Source organism: Mauremys mutica, chromosome 13 (assembly GCF_020497125.1).
Source record: "Mauremys mutica isolate MM-2020 ecotype Southern chromosome 13, ASM2049712v1, whole genome shotgun sequence".
Classification (NCBI taxonomy): Eukaryota; Metazoa; Chordata; order Testudines; family Geoemydidae; genus Mauremys; species Mauremys mutica.
Genome location: NC_059084.1, coordinates 50,515,494 through 50,534,762, shown reverse-complemented (window position 1 = coordinate 50,534,762; position 19,269 = coordinate 50,515,494). Strand labels below are relative to the sequence as shown.

General features: G+C 50.9%; 1 gene segment (V, D, J or C); it reads left to right on the top strand.

Moving 5' to 3' along the window:
* Positions 1 to 5,673: 5,673 nt before the first annotated feature.
* Positions 5,674 to 6,287, top strand: LOC123347603. The segment is given in 2 exon segments: positions 5,674 to 5,719; positions 5,812 to 6,287. Coding segments are annotated over 2 exon segments (522 nt in total).
* Positions 6,288 to 19,269: the final 12,982 nt, after the last annotated feature.

The following is a 19,269-nucleotide window of genomic DNA, read 5'->3' as shown; positions in this document are numbered from 1 at the left end:
CACTGGGTAAGAATGGGGTCCCTAGCCTTTGTTCATCAGAGGATGGAGATGGATGGCAGGAGAGAGATCACTTAATCAGTGCCTGTTAGGTTCACTACCTCTGGGGCACCTGGCATTGGCCACTGTCGGTAGACAGATACTGGGCTAGATGGACCTTTGGTCTGACCCGTTACGGCCATTCTTATGTTATGTTCTTATGTGGTCCCCTCATCTCAAAAAAGATATACTGGTCTGGCATTAGAAAAGGTTCAGAGAAGGACAACTAACATGATTAGAGGGGTTGGAATGGGTCCCATATGAGGAGAGATTAAAGAGGCTAGGACTCTTCAGCTTGGAAAAGAGGAGACTAAGGGGGGACATGATAGAGGTCTATAAAATCATGAGTGATGTGGAGAAAGTGAATAAGGAAAAGTTATTTAACTGTTCCCACATTATAAGAACTAGGGGCCACCAAATGAAATTATTATTACTAATATTGACATTTTTATTATTACCGTTGGAGTTGGGGGTGGCTGTGGTCCAAGCACCTAAGGCATGGGTGACCAACCTGAGCCTGACAAGGAGCCAGAATTTACCAATGTACATTGCAAAAGAGCCACAGTAACACATCATCAGCCCCCGCCATGAGCTCCCCCCAGCTCCCAGTGCCCCCCCCTCCACATACCCCGCCCCCGCATGTCTCCTGCTTGCCGTGATCAGCTGTTTTACATGCAGGAGGCTCTGAGAGGGGATAAAGAGTGGGGAGGGCACAGGACGTTCATGGGAAGAGGCGGGGGGCATTGGAGGAAGGGATGGAGTGGGGGCAGGGCCCAGGGCAGAGCAGGGGGTTAAGCAGTGAGCACCCCCCCATTGGAAAGTTGGTGTCTGTAGCTCCAGCCCTGGAGTCAGTGCCTATGCAAGGAGCTGCATATTAACCTCTGAAGAGCACCGTTCCCTCTAAACTGTGCATGTGTGCGTGCGTGCACAGATCCAAAACCCCACGCACATGGTGAAACACAGTGCACACAAAAAATGAAATACTACATCAGAGCCAGGCCGAAATATCATTTATGGGTGACTTTCGACATTGTTCGCCCGCCATCTGTCAACACAGCCGGATTCTACTAGCTGGCAAGAGATGGAAAGGATAAGGAGGGCAATGAATCGTACCCCTCCTCACCAGCATTTTGAACATGGAATGTTGATCACATCAGGACGGTTGGGACCCACACATCTCCCTGTAGTCTGTTCATTTGCCTGTGTACAAACTCAAGTACATGCGAATCAGTCAAATTGCCTGGCCATAGTTGGTAAGGAACTGCAAAGATTTCCCAGAAAGGAACAAAGTGTTGTTTTCGTGATTGAAACCGTTCAAGGGCATTGGACTTCATACATTTACTCAGGATGTTTTACCATTTTCCCACGGTTTTTTGCCGCATTTTTTTGCTACTCACAAACTTCCGGTATCCTGATCTGAATGATCTCCTGTTTGTCCCTTTTGTCAAGTCACGCTGTTCAGCGCATTAAAATAGTAGCCATATATTAAAAGTATTAATTTTAAATAAACCAATCTGGTAAAAAATCAATCCCAAAATGTCACTTTCTAGCGGTCTAAAGCATAAAAGAACAGCGACTTCATTTAAATCTGGATGGCTGGATGAGACTATAGAGAGGGTTACACCGAAATCACATAGTGTAATGCTTGTTAAACTCTGTGAAATATTCACATGTGATGAGGACAATGGAGTGGTTTGTGTATATTGTCGAGATGCCAGAGATTCAGGAGAATTTTCAACAGGAAGAATGTGGAACAACATATGGAAGTTGGATTTCTTAAAGTGTCATCTGTCAAGCAAAGCTCATATAGATGGTGTAACAAGACTTAGAAACAAAAACCCTTCCTTACGGAGCAGATTGCTTAGCATGATTCTTGAAAGTCCAGCTGAAAAGCAGAGGAGGCAAATTAATCTTGAATGCAAGTGCTCAAACCCAGAAGAAATCAAGGTACTTATTGACAGTGTGTTGTTGGCTATTAAAATGAACAGCTCAGTGCTTTTTGTTCAGGATATTCATGACCATAAGGAAATGAGCACATACCAGCGAGCTGGAGAAGTAAAAATTATGCTTTTGAATTTCTTGAAATTATCAACTGCATTGTCCAAAATGACTTCATGCATGAAATAGCATCGGCAATGTTTCATAGTCTTGCTGTTGATGAAAGCACTGATATATCCATTAACAGATACTTGATATTCTACTTTAAATATAGATCCATAAATTCTGCAGACTATAAAACTTTGTTTGGTGGACTATTACAATTGCAAGAATGTGATGCTGTTTCAATAGTGTCCGCAATCAAAGAGTTTTATAAAAAACACCAACCTGATCTAATGAAAATGGTGATGTTCATATCTGATGGTGCCTCCGTGATGTTGGGCAAACTCAATGGCATGGCAGCTCAGCTGAAACGTGATGTTCCACACTTAGTGCAGCAACATTGCATTCCACACCGGGAAGACTTGGGGATTTCCGATGCATGGAAAGAGGTCAAGCTGATAAGAGACATCAAAACCTTAATGAGAACTGTCTATACAGTGTTCTGTCGGTCATCCAGGAGAAAATGCAAATTTCAGGAAATAGTGGATGCTTCTGAAAGTGAATCAGTGGCTTTCAGGCCACTCAATGAAGTGCGCTGGTTATCCAGGCACTTTTTGCACTTTGAGCAATTATTCACAACTATAATCCTCTTCTGGAATATTTTGAACAAGACAAAGATACTGATTCAGTTTCTAAATACTGCCACTGAATAGCATGGAATACCAAATAACATTAGAAGTTTTGAATAATGTTTTGTTGGTGCTGGCTTCACTATCCATGCTGCTCCAGAAACAGGGCCTTACACCTCTTACACCCAAGGTAAACTGGACAAGATCAGAAGACAGTACCTTGGAGATTCAGACTTATGGAGTGACAAAGTTAAGGCTCTCTTAGATATGAGCTCTCAAGAAAATAATGAAATTGATACCAACTCCATAATAACTTTCATAAACATCTTGTGTTCACATTTGGCAGACAGGTTTCCAAAGGATGAAGTCCAGGAGGTCCACTTTTGACTGTGCAGCAATAGTTAAGTGTGACTTCAATTTTGGACTTCATCAGGTCAAATCCCAATGTTCAAAATACAAAGACTTTCTTGCTGAAGCGATTGTTATAGTCAGTTAGTACAATGACTTCAAGTTTGCAGTAGCTGAAAGAATGAAAAGCCAATTGGTTTTAAGTTTCCCGGATATGGTGACATTTGCTCACCAGAAGGAACAGTTTCAGAATCTTGCAAAGTTGATGGATATTGGAGGAACATTCCTAGCATCAAGTGCAGACTGTGAGCATGGCTTTATGGATGGAGGACTGATAGATCAGGACAGAGTTTATATTGAATGGGCAAATGAAAAAGATCGCAGGAAAAAACAGTAAGGTTAGTTTGACATTTCAACCAATAAGGAAATTAAAATGCATTTGTAAATACATATCTTATTATTGGCTGATAAGCATTTATTGATATTTTTTAGAAAAAAATTAACTTTAAAAAACAAACTTTTGTTTTTCTTTTTTTACTTATGATGCCTCTATCTGAAAACCTATATAAATTGAAATAATGACATACTTATTAAATCATCTTATTATATGTTTATCAAAATCTTTTCAGACATGTGTATAGAATGAAACTTGAAATTGGACACCAATGGGCAGAAGCCTATGGACTGATAATGATCATGATTAATATGTGCTTGATATATGCTCATGATTGTCTATAAAAAAAAGATCATAAAGTGTAATGGTTAAAACTAACTTCTGCTTCATGAAGAATGGTTAAATTTCCTTTTTCTAAGCATTTAAAAATGACATTTATAAAATAAATTATTTTTTATTTAAACTATTATTATTACAAATTGCAAATTAAAACTTTAAATGTACAAGCATTTTACTCACTTGGGCGCATTTGTCTCATGGCACACAAATGTGATCTCTGCTTCAAAAATTTGCACAGAAGAATTTTTTTGCGCACGTGGCCTGTTAAAAATTAGGGGGAACATTGCCCCCCGCCCCCTTTCATTTATCACAGGCTCTATTCCCAGTTCTGCAAAAATCTGGCATATATGCTGGCATCACAAGGAAAGTAAACCAGCCTGATCTCAGCCAAAAACCTTCCTCTGCAAGTGCAGGAGAATGTATCTACTGATGGTGCTCAAGGTCTGCAAGTTACTATGAGCCCATTAGGTACGAAGAAGAGTAAAGAAACAAGCCAGCATTTTAATTTTACTTTGTTTCCCACAGATAATTTCACAGGAGGCCATATAAGAATATAGATGTTTCATTGCAGAGAGTAATGTGTTCATAAAGACTCCTCCTAGCTCCACTTCCCCTGCCTGAACACATTCTTGACCCCTCAACTTTCTCCCCCCCCCCCCCCCCGCCTGAAAGAAAAAAAACACCCTCGTGCCGTTCTGGTTCAGTGTAGCATCCTATCTAACAGGCCATGTTGCTTCCTGGGTGTGACTTTTGCACGTATTGGTAGCACTATTATGGGCATATTCAAACACTGCCATGATTCTGTTAGTGCTTAGAATTACTTCAGGGCCTAATGCCCAGGCTCCTACCCCAGCAATGGGACTGGGAATCTGAGTAGGGATGGGAACAGGAATGTCAGTGTGAGCAGGAATGGGGCGACGAGTAGGAAAGAGAAAAGGAACGGGAGTTTGACTGGACATGGGTATAACTAGGGATGGGAACGCAAACAGGAATCTGAGTGTTAACGGGAACATCAGCCTGTGTGAGAATGAGCAGGGGGATATTGAAGAGAACGGGAGTCAGAGCCGAGCTGGGAATGGAAAGAGGAGTGAGTGAGTGGCTATAGGTGGATGAAGGGGAGTGGGAACGGACACAGTAGTGGTGGTGGTGGTGGAGTTGGGGGTGGTTGTGGTCCTAGCGCCTAAAGCCTCCTATCACCGACTAAGGCCTCCGCGTGCTAGGTGCTGTACAAAGACAGAACTCAAGGACTCTATCTACCCTCAGTGGGTTTGCAACCTAGGTATCAATGGGAAGTGCGGTACGAGTGGAAACGGGAACAGGGAAGGGAACGTAATCACCAGTGTGAATCTCCATCTCTAATAATGAGCTCCCTTCAGAGCTGCCTGCAGCTCACCTAGAGAGAGAGAGACTCCCAGTCACACTGCACTCGCCACCCCAGCGGGTGTCCCAGCCCAGTGCAACCCTGTGACCCGACCCCTCCCCAGTTACTGACCCAACGTTCCTGTGGGCGGGGGCGCCGGAGACCCCTTCCCCACGACTGTATCATTTGATAACAATCAGGCGCTAACTTCATAACCGGGGGATTGGGCTCATTCCCGGCAGTTGCTTTTTCCCCCTTTATAACTCAACGGTGCTGGGCGCTGCACAGACACAGCGACAGGGACGATCTGACTCCTCTCTGAGCCCTGAAGCAAGAAATGAACATCCTTAAGGAAAGGAGTTGGCGTCCTTATAAGGAGGGGGATATGCAAATATGGGTGTAGAGTTTTCCGTTTAAATCTGTGCCTCTCTCTGCCCAGGCTGCACCCGAAGACACAATCCGCAGCCCCTGGGTCTGTGAAGTCACCCGCCAGTCCCCTGAGAACTTTCCCCTCCAAACCAGGCAAAATGAGACTTTGGATCGCAATTGTTTTAATTGTATCAGCTTTGGAAGGTATTCTGTTCTCCTGATTAAATGGCAGAGCCAGGAGACGATACAATTCTTATTGTTTTATACCAATACTTCTAACGTGCCTTTATTCCCAGGTGTGCGGTCCCAGGTGCAGCTGGTGGAGTCCGGAGGGGATGTGAAAAAGCCCGGAGACTCTCTCCGCCTCTCCTGCAAAGCCTCCGGATTTACTTTCAGCAGATACCTTATGCATTGGGTCCGACAGGCTCCCGGGAAGGGGCTGGAGTGGGTGGCTGAGATTAGGCCCGATGGATCGAGCCAGTCGTATTCCCCAGCTGTTCAAGAGCGATTCACCATCTCCAGGGACAATTCCAAGAGTGAGCTGTATCTGCAAATGACCGGCCTGAAGCCCGAGGACACCGCCCGCTATTACTGTGGCAGACACTTTTCACACACAGTGACACTAACACTGTCGATGCTAATACAAAAACCAGAGCTGCGGAACTTCCCGCGCCTGCCGCATGGCGGCAGCAACGACACAAGCAGAACTCTCCTGTCCTGGGTGCAAGAGAGCGAAGGGGCCTCTGGTCTGAAAACTCTGACACCATTTTAACATTCCTGTACCAAATATCTGTCTATCCCCATGCACCCTCTTTCTATCTATCTATCTATCTATCTATCTATCTATCTATCTATCTATCTATCTATCTATCTATCGCTATACACCCCATCTATCTATCTAGCCCCAAACACCCTCTATCTATCTATCTATCTATCTATCTATCTATCTATCTATCTATCTATCTATCTATCTATCTATCTATCTATCTATCTATCTATCTATCTATCTATCCCCATCCACTCCATATATCCCCATCCACCCCCTCTATCTATCTATCTATCTATCCCTATACACACCCTCTATCTATCTATCACCATACCCCCCCCATCTATCTATCTCAATCCTTATTTCTGTAATGACGGGTCTTCCTGATTGTCTTGGATCCAGGGCCGGCTCCAGGCACCAGCAGGTGCTTGGGGCGGCAATCTGCAAGGGGCAGCAGTCCCTATGTTTTTGCCCCCAAGCTGCCACTGACGGCGGGGGCAGTCCGTATGCCGTTAGGGGGCACGCGCTTCCACAGCGGTGGTGATTCAGTGGCAGCTTCTGTCTTCAGCCCGCGGAAACACACGAGCCGGGCCGGCTCCAGACCCCAGCGCGCAAAGCGCTCGCGTGGGGCAGCATTTTCCCGGGAAGGTGGCAGGCGGCTCCGGTGGACCTTCTGCAGTCATGCCTGCGGGAGGTCCACCGGAGCCACAGGACCAGCAGACCTCCCACAGGCATGACTGCAGAGGGTGCGCTGGTCCCGCGGCTCGGGTGGACTTCCCGCAGGCATGCCTGCGGATGGTCCATCCGAGCCGCGGGACCAGCGCACCCTCTGCAGGCACGTCTGCGAGAGGTCCCCCTGAGCCACAGGACCAGCAACCGGCAGTGTGCCCCCCATGGCGTGCCGCCCTGCTTGGGGTGGCCAAATTCCTAGAGCCGCCTCTGGGGCACTCGGGCTGCCCCCGCCTTCTGCAGCGGCAGTTAGGCACTGCTTGGGGTGGCAAAAACAGTAGAGCTGGCCCTGCAGCTGGAGTAAAGTATCTACTGAGATGGGATGGATCTAAGTAGTGAGGCTGGTGGATTTCTTTTGCTACTATGTTCAGAGAACACTATTGCCATTCTCTCTCTCATAAGTCTACTGTTGAAACCACTTTGATCATTAAACAATGCCATCCAGGCATCTGCTACAACAGTAGCAGATCTTTGTCCAGCAAGAGAAGCTACATTTGGATCAATCAGAGAGCTAGCCATTGAAAAAGTACTGGAAGAAGCAAAGACTTCAGTCCAGAAGTTGACTAAGAAATGTTTGTTAAGTCTGCTGAAAAAGTACAGACTTGATTCTTACAAATCGACAACATCTTCTAGATTCTATTCAACCTCTACATAGCTTTTACAGATCCCTGTCCTATAAAACACCGACAGCTGAGTGGAGTGAGGCACTACAAGCAATGGGGCTGCCACGTGCTCAGGACAGAACAGAGAATTTGAACATAGAGTGGAATATCATATAACTTCATCTTTTTTTTTATCATAATTGGTGGCTTGACCAGATCTTTGTGCTATGTTTTCTGGGATAAAAGAAGTAGGAATATGTGACCGGTTGGATCACAGAAACCCCCTTGGGACCAGGGGTGGCAGGTTTGTAGAAATTTTAGTGGTGCCCAGAACCCCCGCCCCCAAACTCTGTCCCCCACCTGCCTAAGGCTCTGGGAGGGAGTTTGGGGTGGGGGGAGGTCTGGGGTGCAGGCCCTGCGCTGGGTATTAGGGGGCAGGAGGGGTGCAGGCTCTGGGAGGGAGTTTGGGTGCAGACACCAGGCTGGGGCAGGTGGTGGGTATGCAGGAGAGGGTGAGGGGTGCAGGCTCTGGGAGGGAGTTCGGGGGCAGGAGGGGGTGTGTGGGAAGAGGTGTGTGGGTGGAGGCTCCAGGCTGGGACAGGGGGTGGGGGTGCAGGATAGGGTAAGGGGTGCAGGATCTGGGAGGGAGTTTGGGGATGGAGGTGTGGAGGGAGGGGGTGAAAGCTCTGGGAGGGAGGTGGGGGTGTGGAGGGATGGGGTGCAGGGGTGAGGACTGTGGGGTGTGGCTGGGGATGAGGGGTTTGAGAGTGGGCTCAGAGCTAGTGCAGAGGGTTGGGGTGAGGGCTGGGGGTGGGGCTTGGGGTTTCATGATGCAGGAGGGGGCTCAAGGCTGTGGAAGTGGGTTAGGGTGCCAGAGGATGAGGGCTCTGGCTGGGGCCAGGGATGAGGAGTTTGGGATGTGGGATGAGCTCAGGGCTGGGGCAGAGGGTACGGGCTCTGTCTGGGGCTGGAGATGAGGCGTTTGGGTGTTGGAATGTCTCAGGGCTAGGGCAGAGAGTTTGGGTGTGGGGTGTGAGGGCTCTGGCTGGGGGTTCAGGCTCTGGAGTGGGGCAGGGCCGGGGATGAGGGGTTTGGGGTATGGGAAGGGTTCAGGGCTAGGGCAGAGGGTTCGGGTGTGGGGGCTCTGGCTGGGGGCTCTGGGGTGGGACAGGGCTGGGGATGAAGAGTTTGGGGTGCAGACAGGCTGCCCTGGGGCTGGCGCCAGAGAGGAGGACTCCCCCCATCCCTCTGTCTGCTGGCAGCAGTGAGCTCTGGGGGAAGGACCCTTCTCCCCCCAGCAGCACACTCACCCTGCACCACTGTCACTGCACTTGCTCCTAGGGCCCCTCTCAGGTCCAGGAAGCCCCCTCCCCTCCCCTCTTGTGGGTGCTGGGGGTGAGGGGGCTGCCATCACATGTGCACCTACTCCCCTGCTGCTGCCCCTCACTGTAGCCTCACTGGGCGTGGGGGGTGGGGCTGACCCTTGTCCAGTGTGGGGCAGTAGCGGTGACTGTGGGCAGGGGGGCCCTGTGCTGGTGGAGGGTCCCACCAGAAAAGGGAAGGGTCTGAGGTGGAAGGGCAGGGTAAGGCCAGCCTGTCCTGCCACTAGTGTGGGGGGGCAACTAGGACCCTACGGCGGCAGTTCATGCTGGGAGCCAGCAGAGCGGAGTCAGTGTGTAGCTGCAGGGGAGAGGCAGGGGCGCTCTGGGCCTGGGGAAGATTCACAGGGACAGCAAGTGGGTCTGGGGGACAGTTGGGAGAGGTGTGTGAAACAAACCAGGACCCCCGAGTGCTAGGCACTGCACAAAGACAGAACACAAGGACTCTCTCTATCCCAGTGAGTTTACAATCTAGGTATAAATGGGAAGCGCAGCATGAGTGGCAATGGCAATAAGAATGGGCATATAATCACCAATAGGAATCTCAGTCTTTAATAATCATCTCCCTTCTGAGCTGCCTGCAGCCTCACCTAGCGAAAGACTCCCAGACACACAGCGCTCACCAGTCCAGGGAATTATTGCTCTCCAGTGAGTATCCCAGCCCAATGCAACCCTGTGACCCGACATCTCCTGTAACCGCCTGTCTTAGTGCGATACAACTGAGGATGCTAAATTCAGGACGAAGTCCTGAGAAATAGGGCAGACTCCCCATGACTGGTTGCTAATCCCCCATAGGCTATACCAAACCTGCAACAAAAGTAAACTTCTGCTTCACTCCACTGGGTAACAAGAAAACATAAAGGCAGTTTCCTCAGGCCTTCCAGTTCTGATATCACCACCAAAAACACTGGATTCAGAGATGAATGGTTCTTTACAACCAATCTCATCCAGTAAAAGGTTCTTCTGATCCCAAAGGACCAGCCACACACCCAGGCCAATAACTTAGAATCTTACTAAAAAATCACACCAATGCCAATCCTTTAGTATCTACAATCTAAAGGTTTATTGAAAGAAAGAAAGAAAGAAAGAAAGAAAGAAAGAAAGAAAGAAAGAAAGAAAGAAAGTTAAAATTGGTTAAAGGAATCGAATCTATAAAGTAATGGCAAAGTTCTTGGTTCAGGCTTGTAGCAGAGATGTAATAAACTGCTGGCTAAAGTCAAGCCTCGGGAATACACCCACAGCTTGGATGGGTCTTTCAGTCCTTTGTTTAGCTCAGTGGTTCTCAAACTGGGGCCGCCGCTTGTGTAGGGAAAGTCCCTGGCGGGCCAGGCTGGTGAGTTTACCTGCCCCACCCGCAAGTCTGGCCGATCGTGGCTCCCAGTGGCCGTGGTTCGCTGCTCCGGGCCAATGGGGCCTGTGGGAAGCAGCATGGGCCAAGGGACTTACTGGTCGCCGCTTCCAGCAGCTCCCATTGGCCTGGAGCAGCGATCCACGGCCACTGGGAGCCACGATCAGCCAGACCTGCGGACGGGGCAGGTAAACACACCGGCCCGGCCCGCCAGGGGCTTTCCCTGCACAAGCCCCAGTTTGAGAACCTCTGGTTTAGAGCTTCCGTTTGTAGGAAAGTTCCTCCAGAACTGAAGACAAAATGGAGACATTCCCAGGGCCTTTTATATCTTCTGCATGGGGGGAATCCCATTGTTATTACACCTCTACCCCGATATAACCCTGTCCTCGGGAGCCAAAAAGTCTTACCGCGTTATAGGTGAAACTGTATTATAATGAACTTGCTTTGGCCTTCGATTGGCAGACACTGATCCCCAGCTCTCTGGTCCCAGAGCTCTTACTCTAGGCTGAGGGGCCAGAATGGCAGCAGCTGTGATGACCACAGCAGGTCTGAGTTACACAGCGGCTACCCACAGGCTGTTTGCTGCAATCTCGCTCTAGGCAGGGAACAGGGAAGTCCTGTTTTCCTGCCCCTGGTGATCCCGCCATGCAAGGGCTCAGTCTCTGTCCTCTCTCCCCTCCCTGCTGGGTGAGGTGGCTCCTTGGTCTTGCCTCCCTGCTGAGGGCCGCGCCGGCTGGCCATGGCCTTTGGTATGTGGGCAGGAGAGACAGTGAGGCCTCAATGGGGAGCTGGGCCCTGTGGGATGGGGCGAGGCTCGGTCGGGGCACTGGCAGCTCCCATGTCTCTCCTGCTGTACCCTTCTGCTGTGCCCTGCTGCCCTGGATCGCCGGTAGATGTGGGAGCTGGGTAAGGCTGGCCCTGCGGGTGACCGCTCCGGAAGCGTGTCCGACATGGTGGCAAAATAATGAGCTCTGTGCTAGAGACGGGTCCGCTGGCATGTGCCTGCGCCTTGCTGCGGGGGGCTGACAGGCTGTTACCTAGAGGACTCCACTCCTGGCTGTCTCGGGCTGGCCGGTGCGTCTTGTACCTACCCGCACTGCTGATCGCTCACTGGTCGGGGGAGGGTTGTTGGCTTGCACACTGGGAGCTGTTAGCTGAACTGTGCTGCCAAGCAACACCGTTGTCTTTCTCTTAGCCAGCAGTGGTGCAGCCCTGCCCCCCAGAGCGCTGCTTTACCACATTATATCCAAATTTGTGTTATATCAGGTCATGTTATATCAGGGTGGAGGTGTACTTGGAAAAGTATAGTAACAAGATGGAGTTTGAAGTTACTGGGACAAGTCACATGTCCATGCATAGTCTTGCCTAGTCCAGGGCCGCCCAGAGGGGGGGGCAAGAGGGGCAATTTGCCCCAGGCCCCCAGCCCCATGGGGGCCCCCACCAGAGTTTTTTGGGGCCCCTGGAGCGGGGTCCCTCACTTGCTCCGGGGGGCCCGGAAAACTCTTGCGGGGCCGGGTGCAGGAGCTTCTGCCGCTCCCGGTCTTCGCCGGCGGGGAGTCCTTCCGCTCCGGGGCGGAAGGACCCCCCGCTGGCGAATTACCGCCGAAGACGGAGCGGGACCCGCCGCCGAAGTTCAGCCCGGTCTTCGGCGGTAATTCGGCGGCGGGGGGCCCTTCCGTTCCTGGACCCACCGCCGAAGTGCCCCGAAGACCCGCGGCGGGAGCCCCCCTCTGCCGAATTACCGCCGAGGACCGGGCTGCACTTCGGCGGCGGGTCCCGCTTCGGCAGTAATTCGGCGGCGGGTCCAGGAACGGAAGGGCCCCCCGCCGCCGAAGACCCCGGGCCCCCGGAATCCTCTGGGCGGCCCTGGCCTAGTCATAGCAGAAACCATTACCCACATGGGTGTCTCCAATGCTTCGCTGTGAGTTAACCATCCTTTTGATGAGCCATTCAACTGGAATAGCCCCTTCTCCCATATGCTGGCCTAATGCTTCACGGGTTCTACTTAGAATACAACACACTGAAATACAAGTACATAGCCAAAGCTCATAACTTCAAATACAATAATGATATCTGCATACAAATAGCATAATCACAACCAACCAACCATAACCTTCCCATAGACACCTCACTCAACAACATTTGTACAAGATTTGTTGCAAATATAGAACAGTGCTTGCAACAATGACCTATGTGTTCATATTTTGATCAGATGTCTAATAACATCACACCTAGGGTGACCAGACGTCCCGATATTATTGGGACAGTCCTGATTTTAGGGGACTTGTCCTGTATCACAACCTTACATCGGTCAGGATGCCCTTTGTCTGATATTAGGGACTGTCCGGACCACGGCCGTGGCAACTCCACTCACCACTTCCTTGGGCAGCCCGTGGTGCTTGCCTGCCAGCAGGAGCACTGCATGGTGCAGGGACGAGGTTTGCAGGCGCCGGGAGTGGGCAGAGAGCCCTCCACACACACCCCTCAACCTGACCCATGACCCTAGGAGCCAGAGGGAACAGCCTGCCAGATGCTTCCCAGGATGGGAGCCACCACAGGTGAGCACCTCTGGGACTCCCCACCTTGCCCCTTGGCAGCTCCCTCTGGCTTTTGGGGTGGGGGGGAGGCTGTGCGTGCTGCCAGCATCTGCAAGCCCGGCTCCAGCAGCTCCCATTGGCACTTTTCCTGGCCAATGGGACCCACGGAGCTCACGCTTGTGGCGGGTGCAGCATGTGGAGAGTCTGGAGACTCCCCTCGCCGCTCTCACCCAAGGAGCCAGAGACCTCCTGGCATGGCTGGTGAGTGCGGCCAGGGAAGGGGGTTGGGTGTGATGGAGTGAGTGTCAGGGAGGTGTGGGGGGCGTTGGGCTGTGAGGGTGTGGAGGGCGCTGGGCAGGGGGAGGTTTGTGTGTGTCAGGGCACTAGGCAGTGTGGGTCTATGTGGGGCATTGTGTAGTGTGGTGGGGCTGTGGGGAAGGGCACTGGGAGGGAGGGGAAATCTGTGTGTATTGGGAAACTAGTGGGGGGGGGTTCTGTGTGGGGTGCCGGGCAGCTGTGGTGGGGCTGTGGGCAGGGGGCCGCTGGGCGGGGTGTGTGCACAGCACTGTGCATTTGTGGTGGAAGGGTTGTAGGGGGCTCTGGGCACAGTGGCTCCAGGGGGTGCTGGGCAGGGGAGCTGTGGCACAGCCTGGGCCCACCCCCAACAGGAAGGAGCACGCTGGCAGCACAGGGCCAGGCAGACCAGGGTGCCTCTGGCTTCGGTCAGGGCTGTGCACCTGTGTCTGTCTGTCCCCCTCCCCTGCCCACCGAATGTGTCCTGATATTTCACTCTTGCAATCTGGTCACCCTAATCACCCCTGGCCAGTCACTGACCCCGCCACTGATCGAACAGTCACATGTGCGGGGGTCCGGAGGCCTCTTCCCCACGACTGGGTAACTTGAGGACAATCAGGCCCTAACTTCATAACCGGGGATTTGGGATCACACCCGGCAGCAGCTCCTTTTCCCCCTTACACCCCACCACACTGGAGCTGGGCGCTGCGGAGAGACACACAGAGGAAGGGACGATCTGACTCCTTCCTCTCTGGGACCTGGAGCAACCAATTCACAGCCCGCAGGGAAGGAGAATTGGTCCCTTATAAGGAGCGGGATATGCAAATAGGGGTGAGCGTTTCCTGTTTAAATCAGGGCCTCTCTCTGCCCAGGCTGCACCCGGAGACACAATCCGCAGCCCCTGGGTCTGTGCAGTGACCGGCCAGTCCCTGAGAACTTTCCCCTCCAGCACCAGGGAAAATGCTACTTTGGATCGCAATTGCTTTCACTGTAGCGGCTTTGGAAGGTATGTTATTCACCTGATTAAATGGCAGAGCCCGAAGACGATAACATTATTGCTGTTTTTATACCGATATTAATGGCCTGTCTTTATTCCCAGGTGCCCGGTCCCAGGTGCAGCCGGTGGAGTCCGGAGGGGATGTGAAAAAGCCCGGAGACTCTCTCCGCCTCTCCTGCAAAGCCTCCGGCTTCATCTTCAGCAGTGCCTATATGCACTGGGTCCGACAGACTCCCGGGAGGGGGCTGGAGTGGGTGGCTGAGATTAGACCCGATGCATCCAATCAGTGGTACTCCCCGGCTGTTGAAGGCCGATTCACCATCTCCAGGGACAACTCCAACAACCTGCTGTATCTGCAACTGACCGGCCTGAAGCCCGAGGACACCGCCCGCTATTACTGTGCCAGAGACACACGCTGAGATTAAACCTGTGGATGCTCGTACAAAAACCAGAGCTGCGGAACTTCCCGCGCCTGCCGCATGGGGGCAGCAATGACACAATTAACACTCTCCTGCCTTGGGCGCAAGAGGGGGAGGGGCCTCAGGACTGAAAACTCTGACATCGCGGATTAACTCTTACATGTCCTGAATACAGCCCGCATCTCAGTGCATAGCAGCAGGACCGGCTCAAGGTATCAGCAAAACAAGCACGTGCTTCGGGCGGCACATTACAAACCATCGCAGTTACAAGACATCCCAGTGAAGGGACCCTGCATTGGCTGACACATCTGTGCTAGCCCCTCTGTGCACTCCTCTTTCCAGATGTGCTGGCTCCTCGCACACCCCTGAAATTCAGGGTTGAGGGCTTCTGAGTTTGATGCAAACTGGTTAGCTTGGAAACGGTCCCGATTTCCATTTAAACCCTACATAGATTCGAGCCCAGAGAGGCAAACCTGATTGGAAACAGTGAGCTCTGCGCTCCGAGAGGTTCTTGATTTCAGCTCCATTGGGATTTTGAGAGTGGCCCTGCAAACCCTTCCTAGCCTAGTAACCCTTACCCCACAAATTGTTACCCCGGAGCCAGTGGGGTCAGTCCCATTAGTAGGGATGGCAAGATCTTAAAGAGAACTAGACCCTGCAGAAGTTTGTCTGATCCAGCCCCGGGCTCTGTTCTCAGCACCTGAGCTCCTTCTAGCTTTCCATGTGCCCAGCTTCTCTTTTCTAGCGGGCAATTGTACAGTAAACCCTGTGAATCTCGAGTAAGCACACGGGCCGGTGCTCTTTTCCTTGCAACCCCTGAAAGTATCAACTCCTGGACAGAGGATGGCAGGAATCCTGCCCTTGAAAATGTGCCACCCCAAGCACGTGCTTGTTTTGTTGATACCTAGAGCTAGTCCTGGGGAAGAGGAGAGCACATAGGGGCTAGCACAGACATGTCAGCCAATGCAGGGTCCCTTCACTGGGATTCCTTGTAATCGCGATGGTTTGTAATGTCAGAACGCCGTGAGGCACCTGAGGGGAGAGATCAAACAGCTGGTTTGTGGATCTCCAGAGAGAAGTTCAGTGTGACAGTTAGCAGGACCAGCTCTAGGCACCAGCAAACCAAGTAGGTGCTTGGGGTGGCACAATTCCAGGGGCGGCATTCCAGGAGGTTTTTGGTTTTTTGATTTGTTTTGTTTTTGTTTTTTTGCTTTGGGCAGCAAAAAACCTAGAGCCGGCCCTGACAATCTGCCTCCCCCATGGCTGTGCAGTTACCAGCCAATCCCCTGAGAACTCCCCCCAGCACCCGGGGTGAATGAAAGCCTGCCGTCAGTTTGTAACCCTATAATTCACAGCCAGTGTCACCCATTGCTACGCCAAGACCCCATGGGCCTGTGGTGCAGAGACCACTCAGTTCCCGAAGAAACCCCGCTCAGCTACTACTGGAAATATGGGGCAGGGCTGGGAGTTTCAAAGGGGCCTTATGGATAAAGGAATCCACCTCACATTGACAATCACAGTCCAGAATTTCTGCTGCTGTCCGAGGATGGGACTAAAGATCCAGCTGGCAATGTAGGTCCAGAAATTTAATATAGAGACTGTGGAGATAAAGGACTCAACCGGCAGCCCTTATTTCCAGGGAACTCCCAAGTGTTGGCGCTGAGGGCGGTGGCTAGTAAGGGTACAGGGAGGAAGCCTGGTAGGGCTTATTGGGATCGTGCAGAGAGAAGCAGCAGCTCCATAAGAGAGGTGTCAACTGAAGTTATTAGGCTCAGAGAGTGCAGGGCTGGTGGCCTTATCTGGTGGCTGCTCGCCTGGGGTCCTCATTCATCTGTGGCTAGATCTGCTCTCGGGCTGATGCCCCCAGCCGTGACAAGCGAGAACAGAACACTGTGTAGGCAGTGAAAAGATGAAACCCGGGCTTTCAAAAGAATATCAGAAACACAGAAAGGGATGTCTGGGGAGGGGCGGGGGGAATCAGGGAGCTGAGCGCTCTCGTCTTCTTTTGCTGTGAACCGGACACCAACACACACCTGTCAGATATTGGTTCTTGCCTGTCCCTGTAAGTGTGGGGACTGGTGAGAATGCAGAAAGCCTGGCAGAGCAGGGCTCCTTCCAGTCCCTGCAGGCAAACCCTGGCAGCAATTAAAGACACTTCCTTGACTACGAAGAGGAGAGTCATGTCCGCTCCAGGGCTGGGCCTGTAGACAGAGCATACACCATTTAGCTGCTGGGGCAACACCAAAGGGTGAGAGTCTGTTAAACCCTTGAGGAGTTCAAATATTTTTTCCTTCAATAATGGGACTTGATCCACTCAGATCCCCAGACCAATATAGGAGATCATAAGAACGGCCATACTGGGTCAGACCAATGGTCCATCTAGCCCAGTAGCCTGTCTTCTGACAGTGGCCAATGCCAGGTGTCCCAGAGGGAATGAACAGAACAGGCAGTTATCCAGTGATTCACTGGAAGGAGTTTTATCTGTTAAAAGGATGGAGATACACAAATAAGGGTGAGAGTTTCCTGTTTAAATCTCTCTCTGCAGGGCTGCATACTCAGCCCCCTGTTTGTGCAGTTACCAACCAATCCACCAGAGACCTTTTCCCTTCCACATCTGAGAAAATGAATCTTTGGCTCCCTTTAGCTTTCATTGCAGCAGCTTTGGAAGGTATTTTCTCCTCTGTATGGGTAGGGGAGTCAGAGGAATGTTGTGTTGTTGGCAATTCACATGGACATGATTTTAATACCCTTTTATTCCCAGGTGTCCTATGACACATCCAGCTGGGATGTGAAAAAGCCCGGAGACTCTCTCAGACTGACCTGTACCACCTCAGGGTTCAACATAGACAGCTACTGAATGCACTGGCTCCGCCAGGCTCCCGGGCAGGGGCTGGAGTGGGTATCAGCAATTCTGGGAGCAACCATCTATTACAGAAATTCAGTGAAAGGATGATCCGCCACTTCCACAGACAATTCTATACCTGCACATGACCGGCCTGAAACCCGAGGACACCGCCTTGTATCACTGTGTCAGAGAAAGACACTGTGAGGCGAAGCCGGGCTGAGCTCAGACAAAAACCTCCCGCTGCGGTCAGCAGGGGAAGTCCCAGCTGGTTTGACACTGACAGTCTGGGCGTTGGGCTCTCACAGGAGACAACAGTGTGTTCCCTTAGAAATGGTTAACATTTACTCAGCTCTTCAGCCAAGTCTAGTGGCACACACAGCAGAGATCTCGAGGCTGGCACCTCCTCCCTGGAATAGGGGAGTGACATGCTGGGTCCCATAAACCTTTATATGCTTCATAATAGATTCTATTGAGCCAAAGAAAGGGCCAAAAAATTCCCCATGTGAACCCCCATTTTCTGTCTGCTGGGAAAAACCAGGGTAAAGAAAAACGGGGACCAGGACAACCAGCAAAGAGCAGAGGACTGCTCCCCAAAACACTGTTGATCAGTGCCGTAGAGCTGTGTAATTTCTGCTTAAAAGGCTATTGAATAGGTTATGTAATTATCTGACTCCCTTCCCACCCATTGTCTCATTTCTCATGGCCTCAGGCTGCTCATGAGCCATAACACACTGGACTTAATGACTTCCGGAGATCCCTTTCCAGTCCTACTTTTCTGTGATTCTATGATCTGTTTATTGATTGATCCATCACTGATGGATACTACCCCCCCCCCCCCAACACACACACACTTTTGGTCACAGAGATCAGAACTCACGCTGGAGACAGTGCCTCTTATATTTACAAGTGTCTATGCAAACTAATAACCAAATGCCCACTTTAGAAACCTGCCATGCCTCCTGTGATAAATGGGGGGCTGGGGTGGCTCCCTTTTATGGACACTGAGCCAGTCAGTTAGCTATAAAATCCTTCTTGGCAGCTGTTCTCTCCTTGCTTTACCTGTAAAGGGTTGAAAAGTCTCACTGCTGTGCATAGGTAAAAGGAAGTGAGTGGGCACCTGGCCAAAAGAGCCAATGGGAAGGCTAGAACTTTTTTTAATTGATAAAAAACCCCTCCCCCTTTGTCGGTCTGCCTTTTATTCTTTTGACTCGACAGGCAGAAAGGGCAGCAGCTATGCTGTAAGAAGCTTGGGGCCAGGTATGAAAAATCATCAGTATCATACCAAGAAACTATTAATTCAAAACCCCAGCTATGTAAGTAGATCAGGACATGTCTAGGAAGACATGATTAGCTTTGTTTCTTTTTATTTCTTTATGGCTTGTGGATTCCTCTGTGCTAACCCCAGGTGTTTTGCTTGGTAACATTTAAGCTGGACTCCAGGAAAGCTATTCTTGGTGCTTAATACTCGTTGTTGCTCTTTTAAAACCTAGCAATAGCCTGAGTTTCCAGATGTATTTTCTTTCTTTCTTTTTTTAAAATAAAATTTATCTTTTTTAAGAACATGATTGGATTTCTGTGTCTTAAGAGGTTTGTGCACATGTTTTTCAATTAGCTAGTGGCAACATCTGATTCTTTTTTCTTTTCCTTTTTCAGCTCTTCCGGGGGGTGTGGGGTGTGAAAGGGCTTGAGGGTACCCCACAGGGAGGAATTCCTAAGTGCACCTTCCTGTGCTCTCAAAGGGGTTCTACACTTGGGTGGTGGCAGCATCTACCAATCCAAGGTCAGAGAAAAGCTGCAACCTTGGGAGTTTAACACAAGCCTGGAGTGGCCAGCAGGGG